At 34.6% G+C, this 25,000-nt stretch overlaps 2 protein-coding genes across 2 annotated transcripts in view; both read right to left on the minus strand.

Moving 5' to 3' along the window:
* Positions 1 to 131: 131 nt before the first annotated feature.
* Positions 132 to 3,624, minus strand: LOC134243532 (uncharacterized; the record flags this gene model as incomplete). The annotated part of the gene is made up of 6 exons (XM_062725789.1): positions 3,334 to 3,624; positions 3,095 to 3,142; positions 2,559 to 2,635; positions 1,535 to 1,589; positions 1,176 to 1,356; positions 132 to 358 (listed from the first exon to the last, which is right to left on the minus strand). Coding segments are annotated over exons 1-6 (753 nt in total), but the record flags the coding sequence as incomplete, so codon positions are not given.
* A 2,733-nt stretch (positions 3,625 to 6,357) lies between these two features.
* Positions 6,358 to 25,000, minus strand: part of LOC134243530 (uncharacterized) — a 35,558-nt gene continuing 16,915 nt past the window's right edge. The window contains exons 3-9 of the mRNA XM_062725787.1: positions 14,349 to 14,396; positions 13,492 to 13,568; positions 12,642 to 12,696; positions 10,283 to 10,463; positions 9,384 to 9,496; positions 6,898 to 7,005; positions 6,358 to 6,589 (exon numbers count right to left, since the gene is read on the minus strand). Of these exons, the coding sequence (XP_062581771.1) occupies positions 6,530 to 6,589; positions 6,898 to 7,005; positions 9,384 to 9,496; positions 10,283 to 10,463; positions 12,642 to 12,696; positions 13,492 to 13,568; positions 14,349 to 14,396 (642 nt within the window). The 3' untranslated portion in view covers positions 6,358 to 6,529. The remainder of the gene's footprint in view (positions 6,590 to 6,897; positions 7,006 to 9,383; positions 9,497 to 10,282; positions 10,464 to 12,641; positions 12,697 to 13,491; positions 13,569 to 14,348; positions 14,397 to 25,000) is intronic.

The raw sequence follows: 25,000 nt of genomic DNA on the forward strand, positions 1-25,000 counted from the left end.
GGAAGTGTTATTTAAAATATATTCTTTCTATTTCATTTTAAAATAAATGAATTTTATAAAAACATTTGTAATCAACATAAAAACTTCAGAATTTTGTTAACAGGCTCCTGCTAGGAATAAAATCTCTTCACCCTCTCCCTAAATTCCTCCTTTTCGGTCATATATTGCACTTCTTTTGTTTTAATCTGATATTGATTAAAACAGAATGGCAGATGTATAAAATGACAAGAGTTTTGCCCCTTTATACACACCTGTTGAGCACACTGCCTGTAATCCATCATTCCTACAGCAGTGCCTAGGCCTGGACACAGCACACTCCTGATCTCATTACCGGGGTTCCTCACGTTGTGTTTCTGTACTAATCAACAGTTTATAAAATAAAGATTAACATTTTAGTAATAAATAATTCAGTTAACATTATGTTGAGAAAAACTTGATCGCAAAAATACATGAATTAAATAACAAAGAGTTAACCGAAATTTACACATAAGGTCCGTTTATAAAAAGAGGATATATTATCCAATATTTTGTAGCTAGATATGGATATAGAAATTATTTGAGTTTTAGACAGTAGTCCATTTGAGTAATTCTTTATAACACTCTTTGTGGAGTAGAGAAAATAGAGATTTGCTGCAGTTTTTATAGTTTCACCATTTCAATAGTGAAAATATCACCAGAAAAAATAAATTTTTATTCAAAGGATAAATTACTGTAGGTAAATTACTGTTGAAAAGGTAAAGGGTTATATTTGTTGTTTTTAAATTTTCACAATAATTAATAATTAAAAAAAAAAGATATTATACATTGAATATGCATGTATTCCCCATTATTATAATACAAAGTACATGGACCCCTAATCTGGATCAACAAACACAAAAATGTCCCTGTCATATTATTCTTCATTATTCCCTTGAAGCAGAGTTGGAGGATTATGAGATATAGTAACATGCTTGTGTGTCTGTGAGTGGGAAAATTTAGTTTGTCCTTTGTGTGAAACTGAAGTGTCATAATTTATATGGTGACTGATGTCAAATGCTTCCTTGATATTCTCTTTGGGAGGGGATGCTCCACTTAATGATGTCCATGTAACTACTTTATAACTAATCTGCTGTTGTTAAAAGAACGACTTTTGTTTACAAAGTTGAGTAAAATTAAGATAATTTTTATATATTTACCAGCTAATATGACAGCTCTAAATGCCAAATAAGCATTCACTGTGTTTTCTACACTCTGAGGTACCCTCATAGTAGGGGCTGATATCAGGTATTTAATGGGGATTTCCTCATTACACCCCTTTAGATCCTCCTCTTTAGGGGGCACCTGTTCATCGTAGGCTGGAATAATTACAGCATGTCCCTGAAATCAAGACAAAATACATGTAGGAACAACTCTTTTTTATTACAAGAGAACACCAACTAAGATGTAAAAATATTGGAACCTTGATATTGTGAAACAAGTTTTTCAAGACTTAGATATTTTTTATCTAAAAGACTTGCATTATTACCTATGACACATCATAAAATAACAAACTTACAACTAAAATTTCTCCATCATGTTCTTCTCGAATTACTTTCTGTAAGCGTTCCTGCCTATGAAATTATAATTGATAACATAAATTACTGAATGAATGTGATTTGGATTAAAGGAGAATAAAATACAGACATACTGCAGCAGCTGATGCCGACAAAGAATCTGAATTCTTTAAATTCTCAAGTGCAAAAAATGAAATCTTATTTTAAAAAAGTTCAGCCTGGAGGAAAATACTTTTTAAGCAACTTAATCAATTTTTATGCGTCCGGATCGATAGATCCGGTGCATATATTGTTTCTGTCCTGTCTGTTTATCTGCTTATCTGTCTGTTGTCAACTTTAACATTCGGCATAACTTTTGAACCATGAGATATAGAGACTTCATATTTGGTATGCATTACTCCATTAATTTTAAAAGTTCTTTCAAGTGATACCAAGGTCAATGACCCTATGACCTTGATTGCGACCGATATGCTAAAAATAGCTTTTTCAAACTTTCGCCATTACCTTTATACCATTGGAGATAGAGAGTAGAAACTTCATATTTGGTATGCATACTCCACTAATTAAGCTCTTTTAAATGACACCAAGATCAATGACCTTGTGACCATGACTGTGACCTATATGCTTAAGTAGCTTTTTTCGAACTTTCGCCTTAACTTTTGCACTATAGGAGATAGAGACTTCATATTTGGTATGCTTACTCCACTAATTAAGTTCTTTCAAATGACACCAAGGTCAATGTCCTTGTGACCTTGACTGACCTATATGCTAGAAATAGCTTTTTCGAACTTTGTTGCCTATGGGCGCATAGTGTTTCACAAACACACCTTGTTAAATGAACTTTTACTTTAAAACTCAAATAAAACATAAATGATCATCATTAATGCGTAGTGAGTGACAGAGGCAGATGCAAGGTAATTTAACACCAATGTCTCAATGTTTTCTCATAGTGTATATACTTTATAACAGCATTTTCTCACAGCAATTAAAAATCAAATGTAGAAACATTTTTGAAAAGTGACTTACATTTGCCACCCAAAGTGCCTGGAGTACACCATGTCAATTCCTCCATCCATAAAACCAAAACTATTGGCAGGGGACACCTGAAGTTGATATGACAGATAGAAGCAAAATACTGTAATCCAACTTTTATTTGCATGCGAGATATATTGGCAAGTTTTGCAACCTACTTCAAGTCGCAAATATTAATCGCTGCGAACCATTTAGTTTGCTGAAATTGTTTTTGACTAGAAAATGTTCCCTTATTTGTGAAAATTAATCGTCGCGGATGGATTTCAAACTGACGAATCTTGAATAAAAGTTGACATGAATAAAAGTTGGTTTACAGTAATTTTAAAATATGACAATATTGTCCTGACATTTAATTATCATTTTAACGATAGAATTATAACATTCCATCAAGCTAGGGTGACCTTTACAGACCTCTGACTACATGTATGGCTGTTGGTTAGACATGCAAGTACATGAAGACAATAAATATGTCAATCATATCACTATTGTCTTCGTGAGGATAATCTAATTATACAGCGGATTATACTAACTATGGCATGAGCAGCTGGGGCATCTTTAAAAATATCACCACAGGAAATCTGTAAACAAGAAAATAGATTAATTGATATTAAATGCAATCAAAAACTTCATTACTTTAAAATGTGATAAAGTGTGGGAATATTATACTATTTGAGAATTCTTTTTCGTAATCATGCAGAGACTTTTTTTTTTTGTTGGGGGGGGGGGGGGGTTAATATAAAATTAGCAAAGTCACAGATAACTAACTTACTTGAACATTTTTATACGAGCTAGGGAAGGTAGACTTCCAGGCATTGACCATTCCTTGTTCTATGTCTCTCAATATGTAGACAACTGGACATACTGCTGCGGCATCTTCTACTTTCACTTTGTCCTCTTCTGAATTTTGCGAAGGGGCCTGTGCCTGTTTATTCATTTTATCTTTCCGTGAAGAGTGAAAAAATAGTTAAATTTACACTACCTTAATTGACAAGATAAATATATAGGTATGACATCATTTCCAACTTTATTTGAAACTCTATTTTAATCACACAGCAACAATGACAACAACGTAAACGGGTGCTAGACAACTCGGTACTAAACTGTTTCGTGCATTTTTTTTGGTGAAAAATGCTAATTTGACTTATTTATTTGAAGGATAAACACAATGTTTCTATTTAAAAAAAAATCACTCAAATTTATTCTAATTTAAATATGTGAAAAATAATGGCTAGGTATACAAGAGGCCCATGGGCTCAACAGTCACCTGAGTGGCTGGCCCTGCTCTCTTCACCAGATTCCTCCTTGTAATATCGATCTATTTTGGTCCCATCCTCCATGGGGGTTATAAATTGAACAATTTAGAATATACACTACCCTAGGATGCTTCCACACCACACCCTAGCTGATTGGTATGTATTAAAACATTGTACTTAATATAAGCTATTTATATTATACCGACCCCTCAGCCAACGTGTCAATAATTTTGGGCCGACCTGTCAACCTTCACGGGTCGAGGTGTCATTGGGCCGAGATGTCTGTCTTCCATTATACCTTAGCATATAAAGCTTTAAGTGATTCTCTATTACAACTCAGTGACATGCAAAATTTAATTTTGAATGAAAAATTTAATAATTTTTCAGCCATGCAGTCACCTTCATCTTTCTGCAATGACCTTTGGTCAATGTCAGGACACATTAACAATCTCTGTTCTACTATATAGTAAACATAATGATTGATCAAGCTTTAATTAATTCAGAGTTTTTCCATAAATAAGACATAGCCCGGAGAAGTTTGCAGGGACAGACATGCAGGTGGAGGGAAAGATTTCTCCACCCTTTCAGAAACAACATCATGATAAACAAAGAGAAAACAAATACATGTAGTAAAAAACAGAACTTTTTTTGGGGGGTGATAGTCATCAAGCAATCCATTTTTAAATAAGATATTACAAAATCATGTATTTTGGATCATCACGTTATACATCTACAAGTAATATGTTTTACGGTGTGACCGTTGGGGCGAGCGCAGTTTATTTACTAGCAGAAACCTACACGTGTACTGTCTATCATTCAAGAAAAAGAATAAAACAAAACAATAAAAAGAAATCATTTCCCAAGCATCGGGATCGAGATTCCAAACTTCTCGGAAATGTCCGACAAAATCGGAAATACCCGAACCGTTGAAGTGACGAAAGTATGCAATCGGAGTTCCTCGGATGACTCGTACCACGTTTGAATGGAGCGTAGCGGAGTCAGCCGAGGATTGCCGATTGGAAAGTATGACGTCAGATAAAACGTTCTGTTGACTTTGGACGCAAACGCTAGTTTTATGGAAAAAAGATTGCTTTAAATCGTTCTTTTCAAGAAAGTTGTCGCCATGTTTTAGCCACCATGTTGCTATGCACCGCAACATGTTTTCCGAGTTTCACGGAAGCAACCGACATTAGTTCGTCAAAATTCGTAAGTTTCCGGTGACGTCATTTGTATCATTTCCGAATGGCAAGGTGAAGGCCGGTGTTGTGACATGGGGGTATTTTTTTGAATAAGGTAAGGCAAAATCATTTCGTTAAGATTTCGGTAAGAAACAATGTTCCTTTAATTTTTTTACTATTTTTGATTTATTCGCGCAAAGGACATTGGGTAGTGCAGGAATTCTGGGAAGGTTGCACAGAGAAATTTGGCTGACGTATGTACAGATTTCAATCCGAATTTCCTCTGTTCATACACGTTAGTCTATTGAGCTCGGTTCGCGAGCGTCGCTTCGCGACGCTCGCTGCGCTCGCTATTATAAAATGTTGCAAAGTGGGCTAACTTTAGTTAATTTTAGTTTAAATTTCTTGTTACTGGTAACTTGCTTAGGTTAGGTCTAGAATGAACATCATCAAATAATATTTTCTGATTCAATGAATATATAGATAGTTTTCGATAGGCCTGAATTTAGCGAAAGTTACCTCCCGTTGGCCGCCATATTGGAGGTCGACTCAGTGATTTTCCCTCTTTGTCTTACCAAGTTTAAGAAAATATAGCAGAAATATTTGGTGGAAAATCTTTATCAAATAATTTTTTTTAAATAAAGGAGGCTTCCAAAAATTTATATACTTCAGAAAAATAATGATTTCTAATTCAAAATAGCAAATATAAAAATTTTAAATTGGTTGAACAATGAAGGAATATGAGCATTTGGACCTCCAGTATGGCGGCCAACGGGAAGTAACTCTTGGTCAATCGAAAACTATCTATAAGTGTATGGAGTTCAATAAGAATTAATTTATCAACATTATTTTTATCACACATGTAGAATCATCATTGTTTGTGGGCTAATCAATGTTCCTGGATTTTGTGGTCACCCTACCCAATAATTTACATTTCCACACATGATTATTTCATCAATGTATCGATTCATTTGATCTTCTGTATACAGGAATTACCCACAAAACTGTCCCCAAGAACCAATAAAACTTTGCTTAATAATCCACAAACATTGACGCCCAAGACTTAAAATGTAGTGTATTCCAAGATAATTTCTGAATTATGAGAATTCACAGTTCAGGTGGCAGTTATTACAATAGAATTTACAAGCATAATAATAGTTCTCACAATGAAGTAAAGCATTAACATTGAATGTTCATTAAAAATGTGTTAAAGGGAGGTAACTCATTGTTTTGTTAAAAGAACTATTCTAGACAAATAATCAAATATATGTACCAACCAAATCAAGGTACTAAAATATTTCTAAGAATGAAAGCTGTTACTATTTCACATAATATATCACATAAATCATAATACTTGCTCAGAACTATGTTAAATAATTATTGATGATGTCAGTTATTTAAACAAAATTTTAACAAATAATATACTTTATTGCTTCTGGGCATGTATAATTTGGTAAGATATTGGGGTTTTTTTGCCACTGAATAAATATTTATTGTTTCTCTATAGTTGTATCCATATTTAATCTTCTAGATGTCAATATTTAAAAGCTTGGTTAGAATCTGGCAATGGTGATGCATCATGTTCATCTGCAATCTGTTGATTAAAAATAAAATTCAGTTATTCACATGTCACATGAGCCATAAAAAAATCGAAATCAAGAAAGCTTCTAAAAATCAAAATTATTGGATCTGATTACAGTTATGAATTGAATCAGACTGAGACACACAGCAAGTCAAGTTTTTATTCTACAAACATGACCATGTACTGTTTTTCAAACAATTAAGAGAATTTGGTTACACGGTATCATTCATTTTATACAACAAAACATTTGGCTCAGGTGAGCTAATAACAGTTTTAACCTGATTTAATCAAGACAGAGAATCTATATAGAGCTGACTCACCTCCACCATCTTTGTGTGATCATTGTTCATGGACCACAGACTCTCTGGACACACTCTAAACCTGTGTTGTGGAAGCTTCAGTTCATGTGTCTCATAAGCCAAACACATCTGTCAAAAGAAACCATTTCATATGATAACATGTATCAGTAACTGTTTCTTAGTTCTTTTTTTTTTTTTTTTTACCTTTAAGGCAGGATTTGCATGACAACTATATACTGTAAACCAACTTTTATTCGCGTGCGAGAAATTTTCGCGAAGTTCGCGACAGCCTCTTCATCGCGAATATTTCTCGCCGCGATCCAGTCCTTAAGGTCTCTTTCTCTATTAACAACAGATAAAAAGGCTTGATCGCGAAAATTAATCGTCGCGAACTAGTTTAACCTCAGTAAATCGTGAATTAAAGTCGTCGCGAATAAAAGTTGGTTTACAGTACATGTACTGGAGAAAATGTGTTCCCATTTAATATTCACCCTCCATGCAGTATTTCATCAAAGATTTTTTTCATCATAAACCCCAGTAGCTATTTTAAATATTGATGTGATTTAAGGGCTCCTACAGGTGCACTTTCCTTGGCTCTAGTGTTCTTTAGGAGAGCATTTTTTCCCATCTGAGCCATTTTTTAAGAATCAAAATGGAAAATTTTATCCATTGTCTAAGATTGCTGGCATCACCATCATCATCATTGCAAAATTTTTATTATCATCTTCTATAAAACCATAGACCTAATTTCAATCAAACTCTGGTGAAGAGAATCAATTCAACTTTATTCAAATTAAAGGTCCTAACCTCTTTCATGGAGAAATTATAGTTAAGCATTAGTGAAAATAAAATGGATTCATTTTAAATTTTCTTATAAGAAACCATTGAGGCAGACGCAGCACAGTTAAGGTTACAAAAAGGAGGCGGAGCCTAATTTGTACGGGAAAACTTGACTATGACATCATACACAATATACGTCATACAACATTTCTTTAAATACCACAAAATGAGTTTATCTGCTAATTTAACCAGTAAGAAATCATCAAACTACATAAAAACTTACTATAGCGTGTTGTTTTGTCGTTAGTTAAATCCAACATAACAAGTTATAAACAAGGCACTGATCGCAATACACTTGTCAATATGACGTCATTTCTTACAACGTGACGTAGTTTGTATGCAGTGAGAGACAGATCAAGTAATATTTTCTCAACAAAATATGTATTCTCTAATTAAATAAAATATTATTTACAGATATTCTATGGGACAATAACTTGAATTTAATGTCTTCTTCGCTATTTTATTAATATATTTTCTGTACATTACGTATTTAATTGACACTGCCGTATATTTGTATGCAAGTACATCGGAGGGTAATGTGGGGGGTCTTAATAAATCGATCTAGTGCAAGGGCATACACTCTATGGATCAAAGTAAGCTTTTACATTTCAACTCTAGAACTAATAAGGTATCTGAAAAGTGCTGCGATCCTGATGAAATCTTAAAAACAATTTAATTATATCAGTATTTCATGCCGCTGACCAGCAAAAAATATAGCATTCGGTCATACAAGTATAATTTTAACAATGCAATTGCAGAATTTAGACAGGATCGCAGCACTTTTTAGAAACTACGATACATGTTGAAAATATTTATATACTAAACTTGGAAATTTAACTTGGTTATGCCCTTGCACTAGTGATATTTATATGTAACATCAATACTTCAAGTCAATGTGCTAAAATCGCATGACTGCCGCATCACGTGACTAGTCTAAATATAAAATATAATTGTCCTCGATATGTAGTTATTAATCATAATTACAATTATCCGATATAAATAATGTACTAAAAATAATCGCCATCCCAATTATGAATACATTTTTAAATACAAAATTTAGCCGATATTTCCATTGCGCACCTTAACTGTACTGCGGAAAAGATAGAACATATGCGAAGGCATCCTAACATAGTGGTTGGAATTGGTTCTGTGGTTCCAGAGAAGAAGTTGAAATAGTTAACATGTTTAAAGTACTGTATAAGTGGAATTTTTAGCGAGACACAAATTTGTCCTTAAAATCTGGTAATTTATTTTTGGCGAGATGTTATTTTAGCTATTTTAAAATGCACATTAAAGAAGCTATTACAAATAAAACGCAATTAATTTTCAGCGATATTTAATTTTAGCGATCTCAGCACCCTCGCTAATAATGCCAATGCTGTATTAAATCCTTGCTAAAAATTCTACTTATACGGTATACAAAGTGCTTCACGAAACACACAATGAAGGACAAAAAACGTCACCTTAGTGACTCAGGTTAGCCTTGTGGCCCATGAGCCTAAAGCAAAAGTTTAATTTCCTTGCTAAAGGGTCAACTTTTCTGGAAAATCCAGCCAGTAACATCTTATATCTTAACATTCTCTCTTGCATTGTCCTTCATTGTACAATCAGACAAAATAGCAAAATAATAGAATGACAGAGTACTCTCCCTTTATACAGCTACATACCTGTTGTGCACATTGTTTGTACTGGTAATCCATCATTCCTAACGTGGTCCCCATACCTGGACACAGCACACTGAAAATCTTGTCATCAGGGTTCTTCTTATTGTGTTTCTGTACTAATAGTTCAAACATCTTTTTTTTTTTATAAAATACCTAATCTTAAAATATTAGTAAGGACTACCTGGTATTCAATAAAATGTTCCGTACAGACAGTTATGCCCTGTTCACACGGAGAGTTTAATTCGAATTAAACGTAAAGTTACTGCGAATTAGCTTCGCTAAGCGTTCACACGGAGAATTTAATGCGAATTAGTTTAATTCGAATTAATTTACTGCGCATTAAATTACTTCGCATTAACTCCGTGTGAACGCTAAGCGAAGCTAATTCGAATTAAATTTTGACGCATGCGTAGGGCCAGAATTAAGTCACAGGACACGTGTTGGTGGTTATATATAGGTATTTGTGCTATATTTGATTCAAAAATTGAGGGAAAGTATGTTAATCACTAAAATTAATGAATACCTGTAGCCACTACATGATGTAACAAAGGATGGCTCTGCATACATGACGTGATTTACAAATGACGTCATAATAGACTTACTGACGCCTGATTGTAGAAGAAAAATTTAATTCGCATTAGTTTACTTCGCATTAGCTGTCGTGTGAACGCAATTTAATTCGCATTAATTTGATTCGCATTAGTTTACTTCGCATTAATTTACTGCGAATTAAACTTTGTGTGAACAGGGCATTAGTACATGTATTTGGTAAATCAGATATATATATAGTATCCAATGTACAATTACATATTATATACAAAGTTTTATCAGTCAAAATTAATATTTAAATCAATTACCTATCACTTAACATAGGGTTAAGTAAAATTATTAATAAGATTTACCAGCTAAAATGACAGCTCTAAATGCCAAATAAGCATTCACTGTTTTTTCTACACACTGGGACACCCTCATGGCTGGGGCTGAAATCAGGTACTTGATGGGGATTTCCTCATTACACCCTTTTAGATCCTCCTCTTTAGGGGGCACCTGCTCATCGTAGGCTGGAATAATTACAGCTTGCCCCTGAAATCAACACATAATGGTAAGTCTTCTATTAACAAGAATAACAAACAACAGTTAAAGCTGAACACGATTCATAAATAGTCATATGCCATTTTCAATATCTCTATCTACGATACATCAACACCAGGGGATATTCATTCAGATTCGTCACACCTGACTGCATTATTGTCACAGGTATCGGTGTGGAATGGCGACCCGTGTTTGTGCTGGTTATCTTGCATTACCTTTGTTTACATTTTATTGCATTTATACCTTTATCTGTGTTTGTTTGTGTACTGCACTGACCTGTGCAACTATAATTATAAGTTTCTTTGGTATCTTACTTTCCTGCATTAGATGAAGTATACATTATTATTGTCGCTACCGAGTGTTGTATAGCATACATCTTTCCACACCGTCTACTGATTACACACTGAGACGTGACAAAGTCCTGCCCTTTATATAGGGGTCTGCAGGTAAAGCAATTCTTCGAACAAAAATGGCAGACACATTCCTTTTACGAATAGTGTTCAACTTAAATACAAGGAATAATCTCCTCCTCACAATATTAGTGCAGGGCAGCTACAGAGCTCTACAAAGAGATTCCATTTTAACTGAATGCTGGCCTGAAGCACCTTGAACAAGCATTTTGCCTAGGAGCTAGACTTGCATCTGCTATGATCTTGAATGCAGCACTGGTAAGACAACCTCAACCTTCTGACCTCAAAGCAATATTCTTTTAGTCATAGTGAGTTATGATATTTTAAAAATAAAGTGTATGCAAAATCTAAAAAAATGTAACATATCAATGAAAAGCCTTTCATGAAATATACTGCAGTATTGATTTCTGACCTTGACCTTATTACCTCAAAACCTCCAGACAACTTTTCTTAAGGGTTTTATTGCTAAAACACAAGAACTTATTGAGCAATCGTATGGAAACCTAGTGTAACAGACAGACAAAAAGAATGACAGACAGTCCAAATCCTTAATCCTATATTCTAGTGAAAGTGGTGAACAAAAACCAATTGTACGAAAATGAAACAATGACAACCTGCATTTTCAATTGCTTAAAATGATAATTCATGATTTACCATACCCAGTTAAATTTTTTTGTTTTTTTTTTGTAATGGATAAAATAAAACAAAATGTGTTTGTGAAACACTAATGCCCCTATATGGCAGCTTATGCCAGGGATTTAAGTTTCTCATATGCAAGTCAAACTCCAAAGGTCAAGGTCAAAAGATCAAAATTGTTAATATCCAAAGAAAGGACTTGTCACAAGGAATACAGGAATCTGTATGAAAGCCCTAATGTTAAATGTTCAAAAGTTATGGCCAAGTTTACAGTTTTCTAAAAGTGAGTCTGAAAAAAAACTCAAAGGTCAAGGTCAAAAATATTTATAACCTGGTTCTCATCAAAAGGTCTTGTCACAATGAATACAAATGTAGAGTATAAAAGCCCTAGCACCTACTGTTCAAAAGTTTTGGCCAAGGTTAAAGTGTAGTAATCTTTTGTAAAAGTGTATCAAACTCCAAAATAAATGTCAGGAGGTCAAATTTGGTGGTACCCAAAGAAAGGTATTGTCACAAGAAATACACCTGTGAAATATGGAAGCTGTAGCCCCACCCAATCAAAAGTTATGGGCAAGGTTAGAGTTTATGTGGAAAAACATGCAGACAAATGGATGGACGGGGCAAAAACTTTATATAGTACTCCTAAATATTTGATTACGGGGGCATAAATGATACTAGCAATTTTAATAATTTCATATACATGTATGTACAATAACTACAGTCCTTTTTAAAACTGAAGGCAAACAATTCAAAACTAGGAATGGATTCAAATTCTGTCCAGCCTTGGTGATTCAAACATTTTGTATTTTAACTACATATTATGATTATGAACAGTGACACTGTCAGTACCAGGTATGTTACATTGTGTTCACTACACTCTGATTTTAGATGTGAATGATAAATATTGGTCAAACATTAAAGTGAAATGCATGTGGACATTAGAAGGAGAGAGTTCATTATAGATAGGTTGTGTCAAAAGTTTATATAGAATACCTGTTTACTATACTGAGTATAAACAATAGACTTCGGAGTATGACAAGAGTTATCACCCTTGTCATAAGCCTTGCCCTCAGTCTCTTTTAAAAAAGGAAATGTGTACACGGCATAAAACTTATAAACTTACAACTAAAATTTCACCATCATGCTCTTCTCGAATTACTTTTTGTAAGCGTTCCTGCCTGTGAATTACAACATACCAACTCATACAGAATACAAAATTAGCATGATTAGGCCATTCCAAGTTTTTTCTCTGTTTAGCGTCCATCCATCTTTCAAAAACCTACCTACCTATTCGAAAAAAAAACACACAATCCAAAACATAAAACACAGGCTTAAAAGTCATAAAAATGACACCCTTCAAATGACTTGATCTAACTAACTTGCTTTAATAGAAGAAATATCTATTCTTAAGCAAAAACGATGGAGTAAATGCTTAGAATACACCCAATATATCTTACTGTACAGAATTATTTGGAGAAATTGACAAAACTCAAAAATTTCGACTAAAATAATCAATTTCAGGACTCCTGATGATGTGTATTTTTTCTTATATGGGGTTTCAAAAACCAAGGCGCACACGGACGCTAAACATAGAAAAAACTTGGAATGGCCTTATATAATCTGGATATGATATTTGAATGTAGTACTACGTGATTTGTGTATTATGGATAATATATACCTATGCCACACATACCCCCTCCCCCAATCCCAAAGAACTTTTTAGACTTTGGTTAGGGGTCTATTAACTGCCCAGTGGATCCAGGGGAATAAGAGACTGGATTTTGTCTGACATTTTCCATAGTGAGTCCTTAATATAATTCTGTTAGTTCTAGATCTGTCTCTTTCTTTCTCTTTATATGTTTCTAAAGGCATGTGCATTTTTTGTTTAGCACTGGTATTTTTTTCTGAAAACAGTGTTTTTGTTTATAGGAAAAAACCCTTAAAAATGTTACCCTCAATAATTTATGACTTACATTTGCCATCCAAAGTGCTTGGAGTACACCATGTCAATTCCTATGTCCATAAAACCAAAGCTATTTGTTGGGGACACCTGAAATCAATAAGAGTAATATTTGAATTTCAATTTGTCACGATACCATTAAATGAAAAAAAATTCTTAATTTACACTAATTTTTCAATAATTCAAAGATGCTGCTTAAATGTGAACAGTTACTGATTAGAGAATGCAGAAGAAATATAAACCAGAAGTCTCTGTCAAGACTGAAGCTCTACTGGTTTGTACTTATAGCAAAGGAAGAGAAAAGTATTTAAGCAGTTGGGAATTGAAACTTTTAAATTAAAACAGCAATAAATAGAATAATAATGTTCATCGAAGTCAAAAACCGATATGCAGAATTGTGTATCCTAATGCTGTCTACTTGTGTGCAAAGTTATATTAAAATCAGACCAAAACTGTAGGATACATAGCATTTTGAAAGAATTTCTTAGCAATTTTTATTTTAGTAACCACGGCACCACCGTTCATACAGAGAATTATGTATCCTAGTGTTGTCTACTTGTGTGCCAAGTTATATTGAAATCAGACCAAAACTGTAGGAGGAGAAGCATTTTGAAAGAATTTCACAGAGATGTCTATTTCTAGTAACCATGGCAACACCGTTCATCCAAATCAAAAACCGATACACAGAATTATGTATCTTAGTGTAGTCTACTTGTGTGCCAAGTTACAGTATATTGAAATCAGACTAAAACTGTAGGAGGAGTAGCATTTTGTAAAATTGTTTACAGACAGATGGACAGACGACGGACGCATTACTATCGCATAGGCTCTTCTGGTCTCTGACCAGCAGAGCTAAAAATATACACTTACTAAGGCATGGGCAGCAGGGGCCTCTTTAAAAATATCACCACAGGAAATCTGTTACCAAACAAAAGATAAAATTTTAACATTATTTTTAACAAAATCTTTGATCATTCCAAGGCAATTTTAATGCTCAACTAGAGGTACTGTGAGCGATGAGCTCACTAAATGATACCCCCCGCCTCCATATAGTTATAATGGCAAAGTCCATGTTTTGCTGAGGCGGAGAAACCCAAAATATGTGTTGGATCAAAAAGTAAAATAGGAGGTGCACAATGGCAATATGTAATAAAGATTCTGTGAAAGTTTCATCAAATTTCATTCTGTGGTATGAGAGGAGTTGCGGATAGGAGATGGGTACCCCAAAGCGTAACAGACGGACGGACGGACAGACGTACAGATGAACGGAATTAACGATTACTATATACCCTCCTGCTTTTCAAGCAGTGGGTATAAAAATCAAAGTGTAGAGACCCATGGGCCACATCACTCACCCGAGTAACTTTGGCCATTCTATTCTTTAATAGATCCTCCCAAATGGAATATAAACTGTGACCCGCCTTACCCCCAGGGGTCATGATTTGGACAATTTAGAATCTACACTACTATCATGACTACAAAATACCTCCACATACGTTTCAGCTTTCCTGACCCTATGGTTCTTGAGAGGTAGACTTTTTAATGACCCAACCCTAGTTTTGTCTTTTCTTGATTTTCTTCCCTTGGAAGGGGACTCGGTCCTTCATTTAAACAATTAATTCAAATTCCCCTTCAACAAAGGATGCTTTAATTATATTAAAGTTTGTTTAACAATTATGTTTAAAATTGGCCTTGTGATTCTAATGAGAAGAAGAAGTTGAAAATGTGAAAAGTTTACAAACTGGCCGACAGACAGACAGACATTACAGACAGCAGTTGATCAGAAAAGCCCACTTGAGCTTTCAGCTCAGGTGAGCTAAAAAAAATTTAAAATTATGTCATAACAATATAATCTTGATGAAAATTTACATAATATTGTTACTGTACCCTTGTATTTATATTATAGAACAGAACAGAACATTTTATTACTAATTTAGAGCCCATAACAGACAAGTATGAGATTGTTATAATAATAAGGAAAAGATAAGCCAATGAATAGCAAAACAATTATACAATTAGTAATTGACATAAATCATTTTAACAATAATCCTGCCTAAAAGGAATACATCAAATATGCATGTATGTGTAAAAGACTAATGCTACTAAAACATGTTATCATTTATAAATTTGCCCACAAAATTAAGAGTTTCCTTATCTTCTGTATTGAGTAACCAATAAAGTTTTTGTTCATCACCTAAAGCTGAAAATAGTGGAAATTTATGATTAACTAGGGCTAATTGTAACGGGAACCGTTACAGATGTTCCCCAAACCCCCCCTCCCCCCCCCAACTCCCTTTTGGTGCCATATTCCCTGTAAGCGCTATTAAATAAGACACATGCAATTTGGACTTAAACAACCTTTTCCCAGAAGAATACAAAATATATTTAAATTTTAGCATTGCACGCGTGCTCATCTGAATGCATATGCGTAATGACCATATCATCTTGTCTACACTATTTATATATTTTAATATACTTAATATCAAATTAATTAATCCAGAAGTATTAAAAAAAAACACTCATTTAAGCGTATTTTCATATTACTCATTTCACGTGCACACACGTGCATGAGGACTATACCTTCTTGTAGGAGTCTATTATGTCTGTCTATGTTCTAAATCCCATCCTGTTTGGTTGAAAAACAAGGGAGTTATAGCCATTTACAGTTTTAGCCAATAAGATTGCAGCACACGTGCATGCGCGTGTTTTCACGACAATTGTTATATATCATATTGTAGTACATTCTAAAGTATGTATTTATTTTAAGAATTCATAGCATTTCGTCAAAAAACAAAAAAAATATTGAGATTTTTGTTTCAGCCAATCAGAACGAAACGCACGTGCACGTACGTGCATGTATGTGCATGGTGACCATACCGTCTTGTAGAAGTCCATTATACCTGTCTATGTTCTAAATCCCGTCCTGTTTGGGTGAATAACAAGGGAGTTATAGCCATTTAAAGTTTAAGCCAATCAGATTGCAGCGCACGTGTATGCGCGTGTTTTCATGATAATTTTTATATATCATATTGTAGAACATCCTAAAGTATCCCTACATTTTAAATTTCAAATTATTTCGTCAAAAATCAGAAAAGATATTGAGATTTTTGTTTCAGCCAATCAGAGCGAAGCGCACGTGCATGCGCGTGAGTTCGTGCTAATTTGACAGAGTCATATTATCTACAGTATCAATATATCTTTATATAATGAGTTTCAAATCATTTAATCAAAAAATGTAAAAGTTATAGCTGTATTAAGTATATCAGTCATTTCACTCATTTCACGCGCACGCACGTGCATGCGTATGCGCGCAAAATGACCTTCGTTCCGCACACCTACACTACACACCTATTAACCCTAAAAAGGTTTTAGCTTAGTTGGGTGAACAGTTTCTGAGAACACTCGCGGACAAAAAAGTACCGGAGAACAAAGAAGAAAAAAAAGAATAATAACTAGGGCTAATTGTAACGGGAACCGTTACAGATGTTCCCCAAACACTCCCCAACTCCCTTTTGGTGCCTTATTCCCTGTAAGCTTCATTAAATAAGACGAACTCTATGCCTTTTAGACTATAACAATGTTTTCCCAGAATTATATTCAGTATATTCAAATTTATGCATTGCACGCATGCGCATTTGAATGCATGTGCGTAATGACCATATCATCTTGTCTACACTATCTTTATACTAGAAATTACAGCGTTTTATCCAAAAGTATTAAAAAATACGTTTTAATCTAGTGTTTTTGTAATTTTACTCATTTCACGTGCACACACGTGCACACACGTGCATGCATGTGCATGTCGACTGTATCTTTCTGTAGGGGTCTGTTATGTTTGTCTATGTTCTAAATCCCATCCTGTTTGATTGAAAAACGAGGAAGTTATAGCCATTTTAAGTTTAAGCCAATCAGATTGCAGCGCAAGTGTATGCGCATGTTTTCACGACAACTGTTATATATCATATTGTAGGACATCCTAATGCATGATTATGTTTAAAATTTTAAAGCATTTCGTCAAAAATAAAAAAAAGATATTGCGATTTTTGTTTCAGCGAATCACAGCAAAGCACACGTGCATGCACGTGCATGCTTGTGCATGGCGACCATACCTCCTTGTGGGAGTCTATTATGTTTATCTATGTTCTAAATCCCATGCTGTTTCGTTGAAAAACAAGGGAGTTATGGCCATTTAAAGTTTAAACCAATCAGATTGCAGCGCACGTGCATGCGCGTGTTTACATGACAATTGTTATATACCATATTGTAGTACATCCTAAAGTATGCCTATATTTTAAATTTCATAGCATTTCGTCAAAAAACAGAAAAGATATTGCGATTTTTGTTTCAGCCAATCAGAGCGAAGCGCACGTGCATGCGCGTGAGTTCGTGCTAATTTGACAGTGTCACATTATCTACACTATTAATATATCCTTATTAAATGAGTTTTAAAATATTTCATCAAAAAATGTTAAAGTTATGGCTATATAAAGTATATCCGTCATTTCACTCATTTCACGCGCCCGCACGTGCATGCGTATGCGGGCAAAATAACCTTCGTGTTGCACACCTACACTACACACCTATCAACCCTAAAAAGGTTTTAGCTAAGTTGGGTGAACAGTTTCTGAGAACACTCGCGGACAAAAAAAGTACCGGAGAACAAAGAAGAAAAAAAAGAATAATAATAATAATAATAATAATAAGAAACCGAGTAAAAACAATATGTTCCCAAACTCCGTTTGGGGAACATAATAACTAGTGCTAATTGTAACGGGAACCGTTACAGATGTTCCCCAAACGCTCTCCAAATCCCTTTTGATGCCATATTCCCTGTAAGCTACATTAAATAAGACAACATCTGTGCATTTTTTACTTTAACAACGTTTTCCCAAAAGGATACCAATTATATTCAAATTTTAACATTGCACGCGTGCCCATGTGAATGCACGTGCGTAATGATCATATAATCTTGTCTACACTTTATATATATTTCAATATACTTTATATTAAAGCATTTAGTCCAGAAGTATTTAAAAAATCACTCATTTAAGTGTATATTTAATTTCACTCGTTCGAATATGCACGCACGTGCGTGCACGTGCATGATGACCACACCCTCTTGTAGGAGGCCTTTATATCTATCTATGTTCTAAGTCCCATCCTGTTTGGTTGAAAACCAAGGGAATTATAGCCATTTCAAATTTCGGCCAATCAGATTGCAGCACACGTGCATCCACGTGATTTCAAGAATCTTTTTCTAAATCATATTGTAGAATATTCTAATGCATGACTATGTTTTAAATTTCAACGCATTTCGTCAAAAAACAAAGGAGATATAGCCACTTAATGTGTCAGCCAATCAGATTGCAGCACACGTGCATGTGCGTGATTTCTTGAAATTTTTTGTAAATCATATTGCAGGATATCCTAATGCGTGACTATGTTTTAAATTTCAAAGCATTTCGTCAAAAAACAAAGGAGATATAGCCATTTAAAGTTTCAGCCAATCAGATTGCAGCGCACGTGCATGCGCGTGATTTCATGAAATTTTTTCCATATTATATTGTAGGATATCCTAATTCATGATAATGTTTAACATTTCAAAGCATTTCGTCGAAAAACAAAAGAGATATTGAGATTTTTGTTTCAGCCAATCAGAGCAAAGCGCACGTGCATGCGCGTGAGTTCTTGCTAATTTGACAGTGTAATTTTATTAACACTATTAATATATCCTCGTGTAATGAGTTTCAAAGCATTTCATCAAAAAATGTAAAAGTTATAGCTATATTAAGTATATCAGTCAATTCACTCATTTCACGCGCACGCACGTGCAGGCGTATGCGCGCAAAATGACCTTCGTTCCGCACACCTACACTACACACCTATTAACCCTAAAAAGGTTTTAGCTCAGTTGGGTGAACAGTTTCTGAGAACACTCGCGGACAAAAAAGTACCGGAGAACAAATAAGAAAAAAAATAATAATAACTAGAAACGAACCTCGTTGCGAGCAACGAGAGGTCTTCCGTCCGATTCAGAAAAAAACAACGTAAAATCAGACTTAAAAAGAGATTTTAAAAATCGGACACAAGGGGGATCGAACCCGGGTCGCCAGCGTGAAAATCCATTGCGGTACCCATTACGCCTTTTGGTACCCGCTTCAGATTTAACATTCGAATATCGCAAGATTGGTTTTTTGATTCCAACATACATTACATTTTTTTTTAAAATTCAGTTTGGAATTGTAAAATTACAGCCAGCTAGCTAAACTTTGCTCAAGATGATCACATAGGAAATTGTTACTTGAGTTTTAACAGTAATTTTTAGGATAGATAATCTATTAGTGATGAACAGATGATACTGTTTTCTTTCCTTTTTTCGATATGTATTCAACTTTTTATTCCATGCAACTCCATATACAGGCATGCCAATGTTATATATTTCTGCACTATTGTTGCCATTTGTCTACTACTTAAGTCGGGTCACGATACATTATTTCGTGCCAAACGTCACAAGTAGGTCTTAACGCTATTCCTTTGAAATGTTTGATCTTTTGATTGGATGTGATAGCTTCAATGCAAATTAGAAATGTATGTTCTTATGACCGTAATTTCGAGCGTTAGAAAGTATATTTATCACATTGTACAAATATGATATCGTATACGGCCAAGTAACACTAAAGCAATGAATTCGGTAAGATTTTCCACGAATTCTTTATCCTGTTTTCCCTCAAAGTGGAGATGAGTTACACGTTCATGAAAAGACTGGAATGCTTCACTGCAAAAAAAAAAATCATTCGCCCTCCGATGCTCAAGGAATCTGATACTAGTTATGTTTCATAACTTGCATTCATTACAAGAATATTTATATTACCTTTAAAAAACAATCTCTTTAAAAAATGTTTTTCTTATTTTTGTCTTTTCTATTCATTTAATATGTCATAAGCCTGCGTGGAAAAATAATAGTAAGTCAAGTAATACTTCAGAAAAATGGTGAATATTAAGTCAGGCAAGTTTCCTGAAAAGCTATTACTTATAGCAATGGCTTAGGATAAGTTTTCCCTGGTGCAAAAGAAAAGGTTGTAGTTATCGTATTTCCACTTGTAATCTTGAATTCTACTTTGATATGCAGGCAAAAGCAATTTTAATAGACATTTGAGGAAACCTCATATTAAAACTATAATCAATGCAACGTAATTGCGTCGTTGCAATCCAAAGTATCCTTTACATTTCATTAATCTTTTTGGTAGAAGTTTCGTTCATCCAAACGCTCAGCTGACCTTCTAGAACCCGACTTGCATAATGGCGAAGTTTACGGAGACCGCCGCCATCTTGGACACGCTTCAGATTTTTAAATGCGAATATCTAGTGTGTGGATTGATAAATTTTAGAATAAATCATATATTAAGCCTTTCCAGTAGAATTTTCATAACTATTAATTATATCAAAGAAAAATACTGAAAAACAAAAAAGTTGAAAAAATGAACATTTGAAATTCGCTTCCTGTAGCGACCGGAAGTACTGACGACGCAAACGAAGGAAAAATTGCACATCTATAACTGATTGTCTATCATCTCTAACAAGTCTCCAGTTAATATCTTGAGCCATTTTCGTGAACATTCGAAGACAAAATTGCATTTTAAAATCAGAAAATTGCCCATAACTTGGCACTGGTGCCGAATTTTTCAACAAACGGAATTTTGTATAAAATTCATATAATGAGCTATAAATCCTGAAAATTTCATTGAAATACGCCAAATAGTTTTCGAGAAATCGCATGCACAAAATTTGGTCAGAAGAAAAAAGAATAATAATAATAAGAAACAATAGAATCACTATAAGGTCTTCCGTGAAGACGGAAGACCTTAATAATAATAACTAGTGCTAATTGTAACGGGCACCGTTACAGATGTTCCCCAAACGCTCCCCATCTCTCTTTTGGTGCCATATTCCCTCTAAGCTTCATTAAATAAGACAAATTTTATGCATTTGAGACTTTAACAACGTTTACCCAGAAATGTACCAAGTTCATTCAAATTTAGCACTGCACGCGTGCGCATGTGAATGCATGTGCGCAATGACCATATCATCTTGTCTGCACAATCTATATACTTTAATATACTAAATATTAAAGTATTTAATCCAAAAGTATTAAAGAATACGCTCATTCAAGTGTATTTTTCATTTTACTCATTTCACGTGCACGCACGTGCATACATGAGCATGGTGACATACCTTCTTGTAGAAGTCCATTACATCTATCTATGTTCTAAATCCCACTCCGTTTGGTTGAAAACCAAGGAATTATAGCTGATTAAAGTTTCATCCAATCAGATTGCAGCGTACGTTCACGCACGTGTATTGATGTGCATGGTGATCATACCTTCTTGTAGAAGTCTATTATATCTATCTATGTTCCAAATCTCATCCTGTTTGATTGAAAACTAAGGGAGTTATAGTTATTTAAAGTTTCGGCCAATCAGATTGCAGCGCACGTACACGCACGTGTATGGATGTGCATGGTGACCATACCTTCTTGTAGAAGTCTATTATATCTATCTATGTTCCAAATCACATCCTGTTTGGTTGAAAACCAAGGGAGAAATAGCTATTTAAAGTTTCAGCCAATCAGATTGCAGCGCACGTGTATGCACGTGTTTTCATGATAATTGTTATATATCATTTTGTAGGATATCCTAATGCATGGCTATGTTCAAAATTTCAAAGGATTTCATCAAAAAACAAGAAAGATATTGAGACTTTAGTTTCAGCCAATCAGAGCGAAGCGCACGTGCATGCGCGTGAGATCTTGCTATTTTGACCATGTCTTATTGTCTATGCTACTAATATATCCTTACATTATGAGTTTCAAAGCATTTCATCAAAAATGTAAAAAGTTACGCCGATATCAATGAAATCGTCACTTTTTATGTTGCACGTGCGCGCTCTTGCAAGCACGTACGCGCAAAATGACCTTTGTTCGGCAAATCTACATAACATGTCTACTGACCCTAAAAACATTTTACCTTACTCGGATGTGTAGTTTACAAGATCACTCGAGGACAAAATTTTCCCAGGAATAATAACACTAATAATAATAATAAGAAACAGAGTAAAAACAATATGTTCCCCAACTTCGTTTGGGGAACATAATAAGAAACAGAGTAAAAACAATATGTTCCCAAACTCCGTTTGGGGAACATAATAACTAGACGAGCTTGTTGCAAAGCAACAAATAAGTCTTCCGTCTAATTCTGAAGACGATGATATCGAGATTGATAGACATTTACGGTTATGTGTGCAAAAAACGAGCCATTTACAAATACTTCCGGCCTGACCGGAAGTGACGGTATTTTAACGACTTTAAATGATCTCTGCCTCTGCTATTTATTATTTTGAACAACTTTCCTTCTATGATGCATAACAAATTGTCAACACTTTTTGAGATATCAGATAAAACGTTTTGGCCCCTCTGGATCCTTTATTTTAGGGGCCAGCCCTTTTTCTTGGATATCATTTGAAAGATCATGCAATTCTACACTTCTTTTGTTCTACATGTTTTAACAAAATATTTCTAGGTAAAAAGTTATCGTAGGAAAGGTGTTAAAAATTTTGAAATTCTTGGTAGGACTATTTTCGGGCCATAGCGAGCGTCGACACTTCGTACTTCCGGTGGTTGTGATATACGAAATTCACTTCTCCAAAGGTTGCTCTAGCATCACTGAAAATTTCATGCTTCTGTGTTGAGTGGTTTTTCAGAAAACTGCCGGACAAAGTGACCCTCTGAAAATCACTAAAACGCGGAAATCTCAAAACCGGAAGTGACGTCATCAAAACAAAAAAATATATATCTAGTTTTTTACATGCTCTATCAGTCCTGAAAGTTTCATGAAAATCGAGCAAGCCGTTTTCGAGAACTCGCGTGCACAAAATCGGTAAGAAAAAAACAATAATAATAATAATAAAAATAGTGGAAAAGAAACCTAAGAATAACAGTAAGGTCTTCCGTTGGAAGACGGAAGACCTTAACTAGTGCTAATTGTAACGGGGAACAGATGTTCCCCAAACGCTCCCCAACTCCCTTTTGGTGCCATATCCCCTGTAAGTTTCATTAAATAAAACAAACTCTATGCATTTGAGACTTTAACAACGTTTACCCAGAAGTGTACCAAGTTCATTCAAATTTTAGCATTGCACGCATGCGCATGTGAATGCATGTGCGTAATGACCATATCATATTGTCTACATAATCTATATATTTAAATATACTAAAAATTAAAGTATATAATCCAAAAGTATTAAACAATACGCTCATTCAAGTGTATTTTTGATTTTACTCATTTCACGTGCACGCACGTGCATACATGAGCATGGTGACCATACCTTCTTGTAGAAGTCCATTATATCTATCTATGTTCTAAATCCAACCCCGTTTGCTTGAAAACCAAGGGAGTTGTAGCTGTTTAAAGTTTCAGCCAATGAGATTGCAGCACACGTACACGCACGTGTATGCATTTGCATGATGACCATACCTCCTTGTAGAGGTCCATTATATCTATCTATGTTCCAAACCCCATCCTATTTGGTTGAAAATCAAGGGAGTTATAGCTATTTAAAGTTTAAGCCAATCAGATTGAAGCGCACATGCATGCACATGTTTTCATGATAATTGCTATATATCATGTTGTAGGATATCCTAATGTATGGCTATGATAAAAATTTCAAAGGATTTCGTCAAAAAAACAAGAAAGATATCGAGACTTTAGTTTCAGCCAATCAGAGCGAAGCGCACGTGCATGCGCGTGAGATCTTGCTATTTTGACCATGTCGTATTGTCTATGCTACTAATATATCCTTATATTATGAGTTTCAAAGCATTTCATCAAAAATGTGAAAAGTTACGCTTATATCAATTAAATCGGTCATTTCACGTGTTGCACGTGCACGCTCTTGCAAGCACCTGCGCGCAAAATGACCTTCGTTCCGCAAATCTACATAACATGCCTACTGACCCTAAAAAGGTTTTACCTAAGTCGGATGTATAGTTTACAAGATCACTCCCGGACAAAAAAGTACCCAGGAAGAAGAAGAAAAATAACTAGTGCTAATTGTAACGGGGACCGTTACAGATGTTCCCCAAACGCTCCCCATCTCCCTTTTGGTGCCATATTCCCTGTAAGCTTCATTAAATAAGACAAACTTTCTGCATTTGAGACTTTAACAACGTTTACCCAGAAGGGTACCAAGTTCATTCAAATCTTAGCATTGCACGCGTGCGCATGTGAATGTGTGAGTAATGACCATATCATCTTATCTACACAATCTATATACTTTAATATACTAAATATTAAAATATTTAATCCAAAAGTATTAAAAAATACGCTCATTCAAGTCTATTTTTGATTTTACTCATTCCACGTACAGACATGAGCATGGTGACAAACCTACTTGTGGAAGTCAATTACATCTATCTATGTTCTAAATCCCACTCAGTTTGGTTGAAAACCAAGGGAGTTTTAGCTGAT

Source organism: Saccostrea cucullata, unplaced genomic scaffold (assembly GCF_032062105.1).
Source record: "Saccostrea cucullata isolate Sc308-1 unplaced genomic scaffold, CSIRO_AGI_Scuc_v1 ctg2500, whole genome shotgun sequence".
In the NCBI taxonomy this organism is placed as follows: Eukaryota; Metazoa; Mollusca; class Bivalvia; order Ostreida; family Ostreidae; genus Saccostrea; species Saccostrea cuccullata.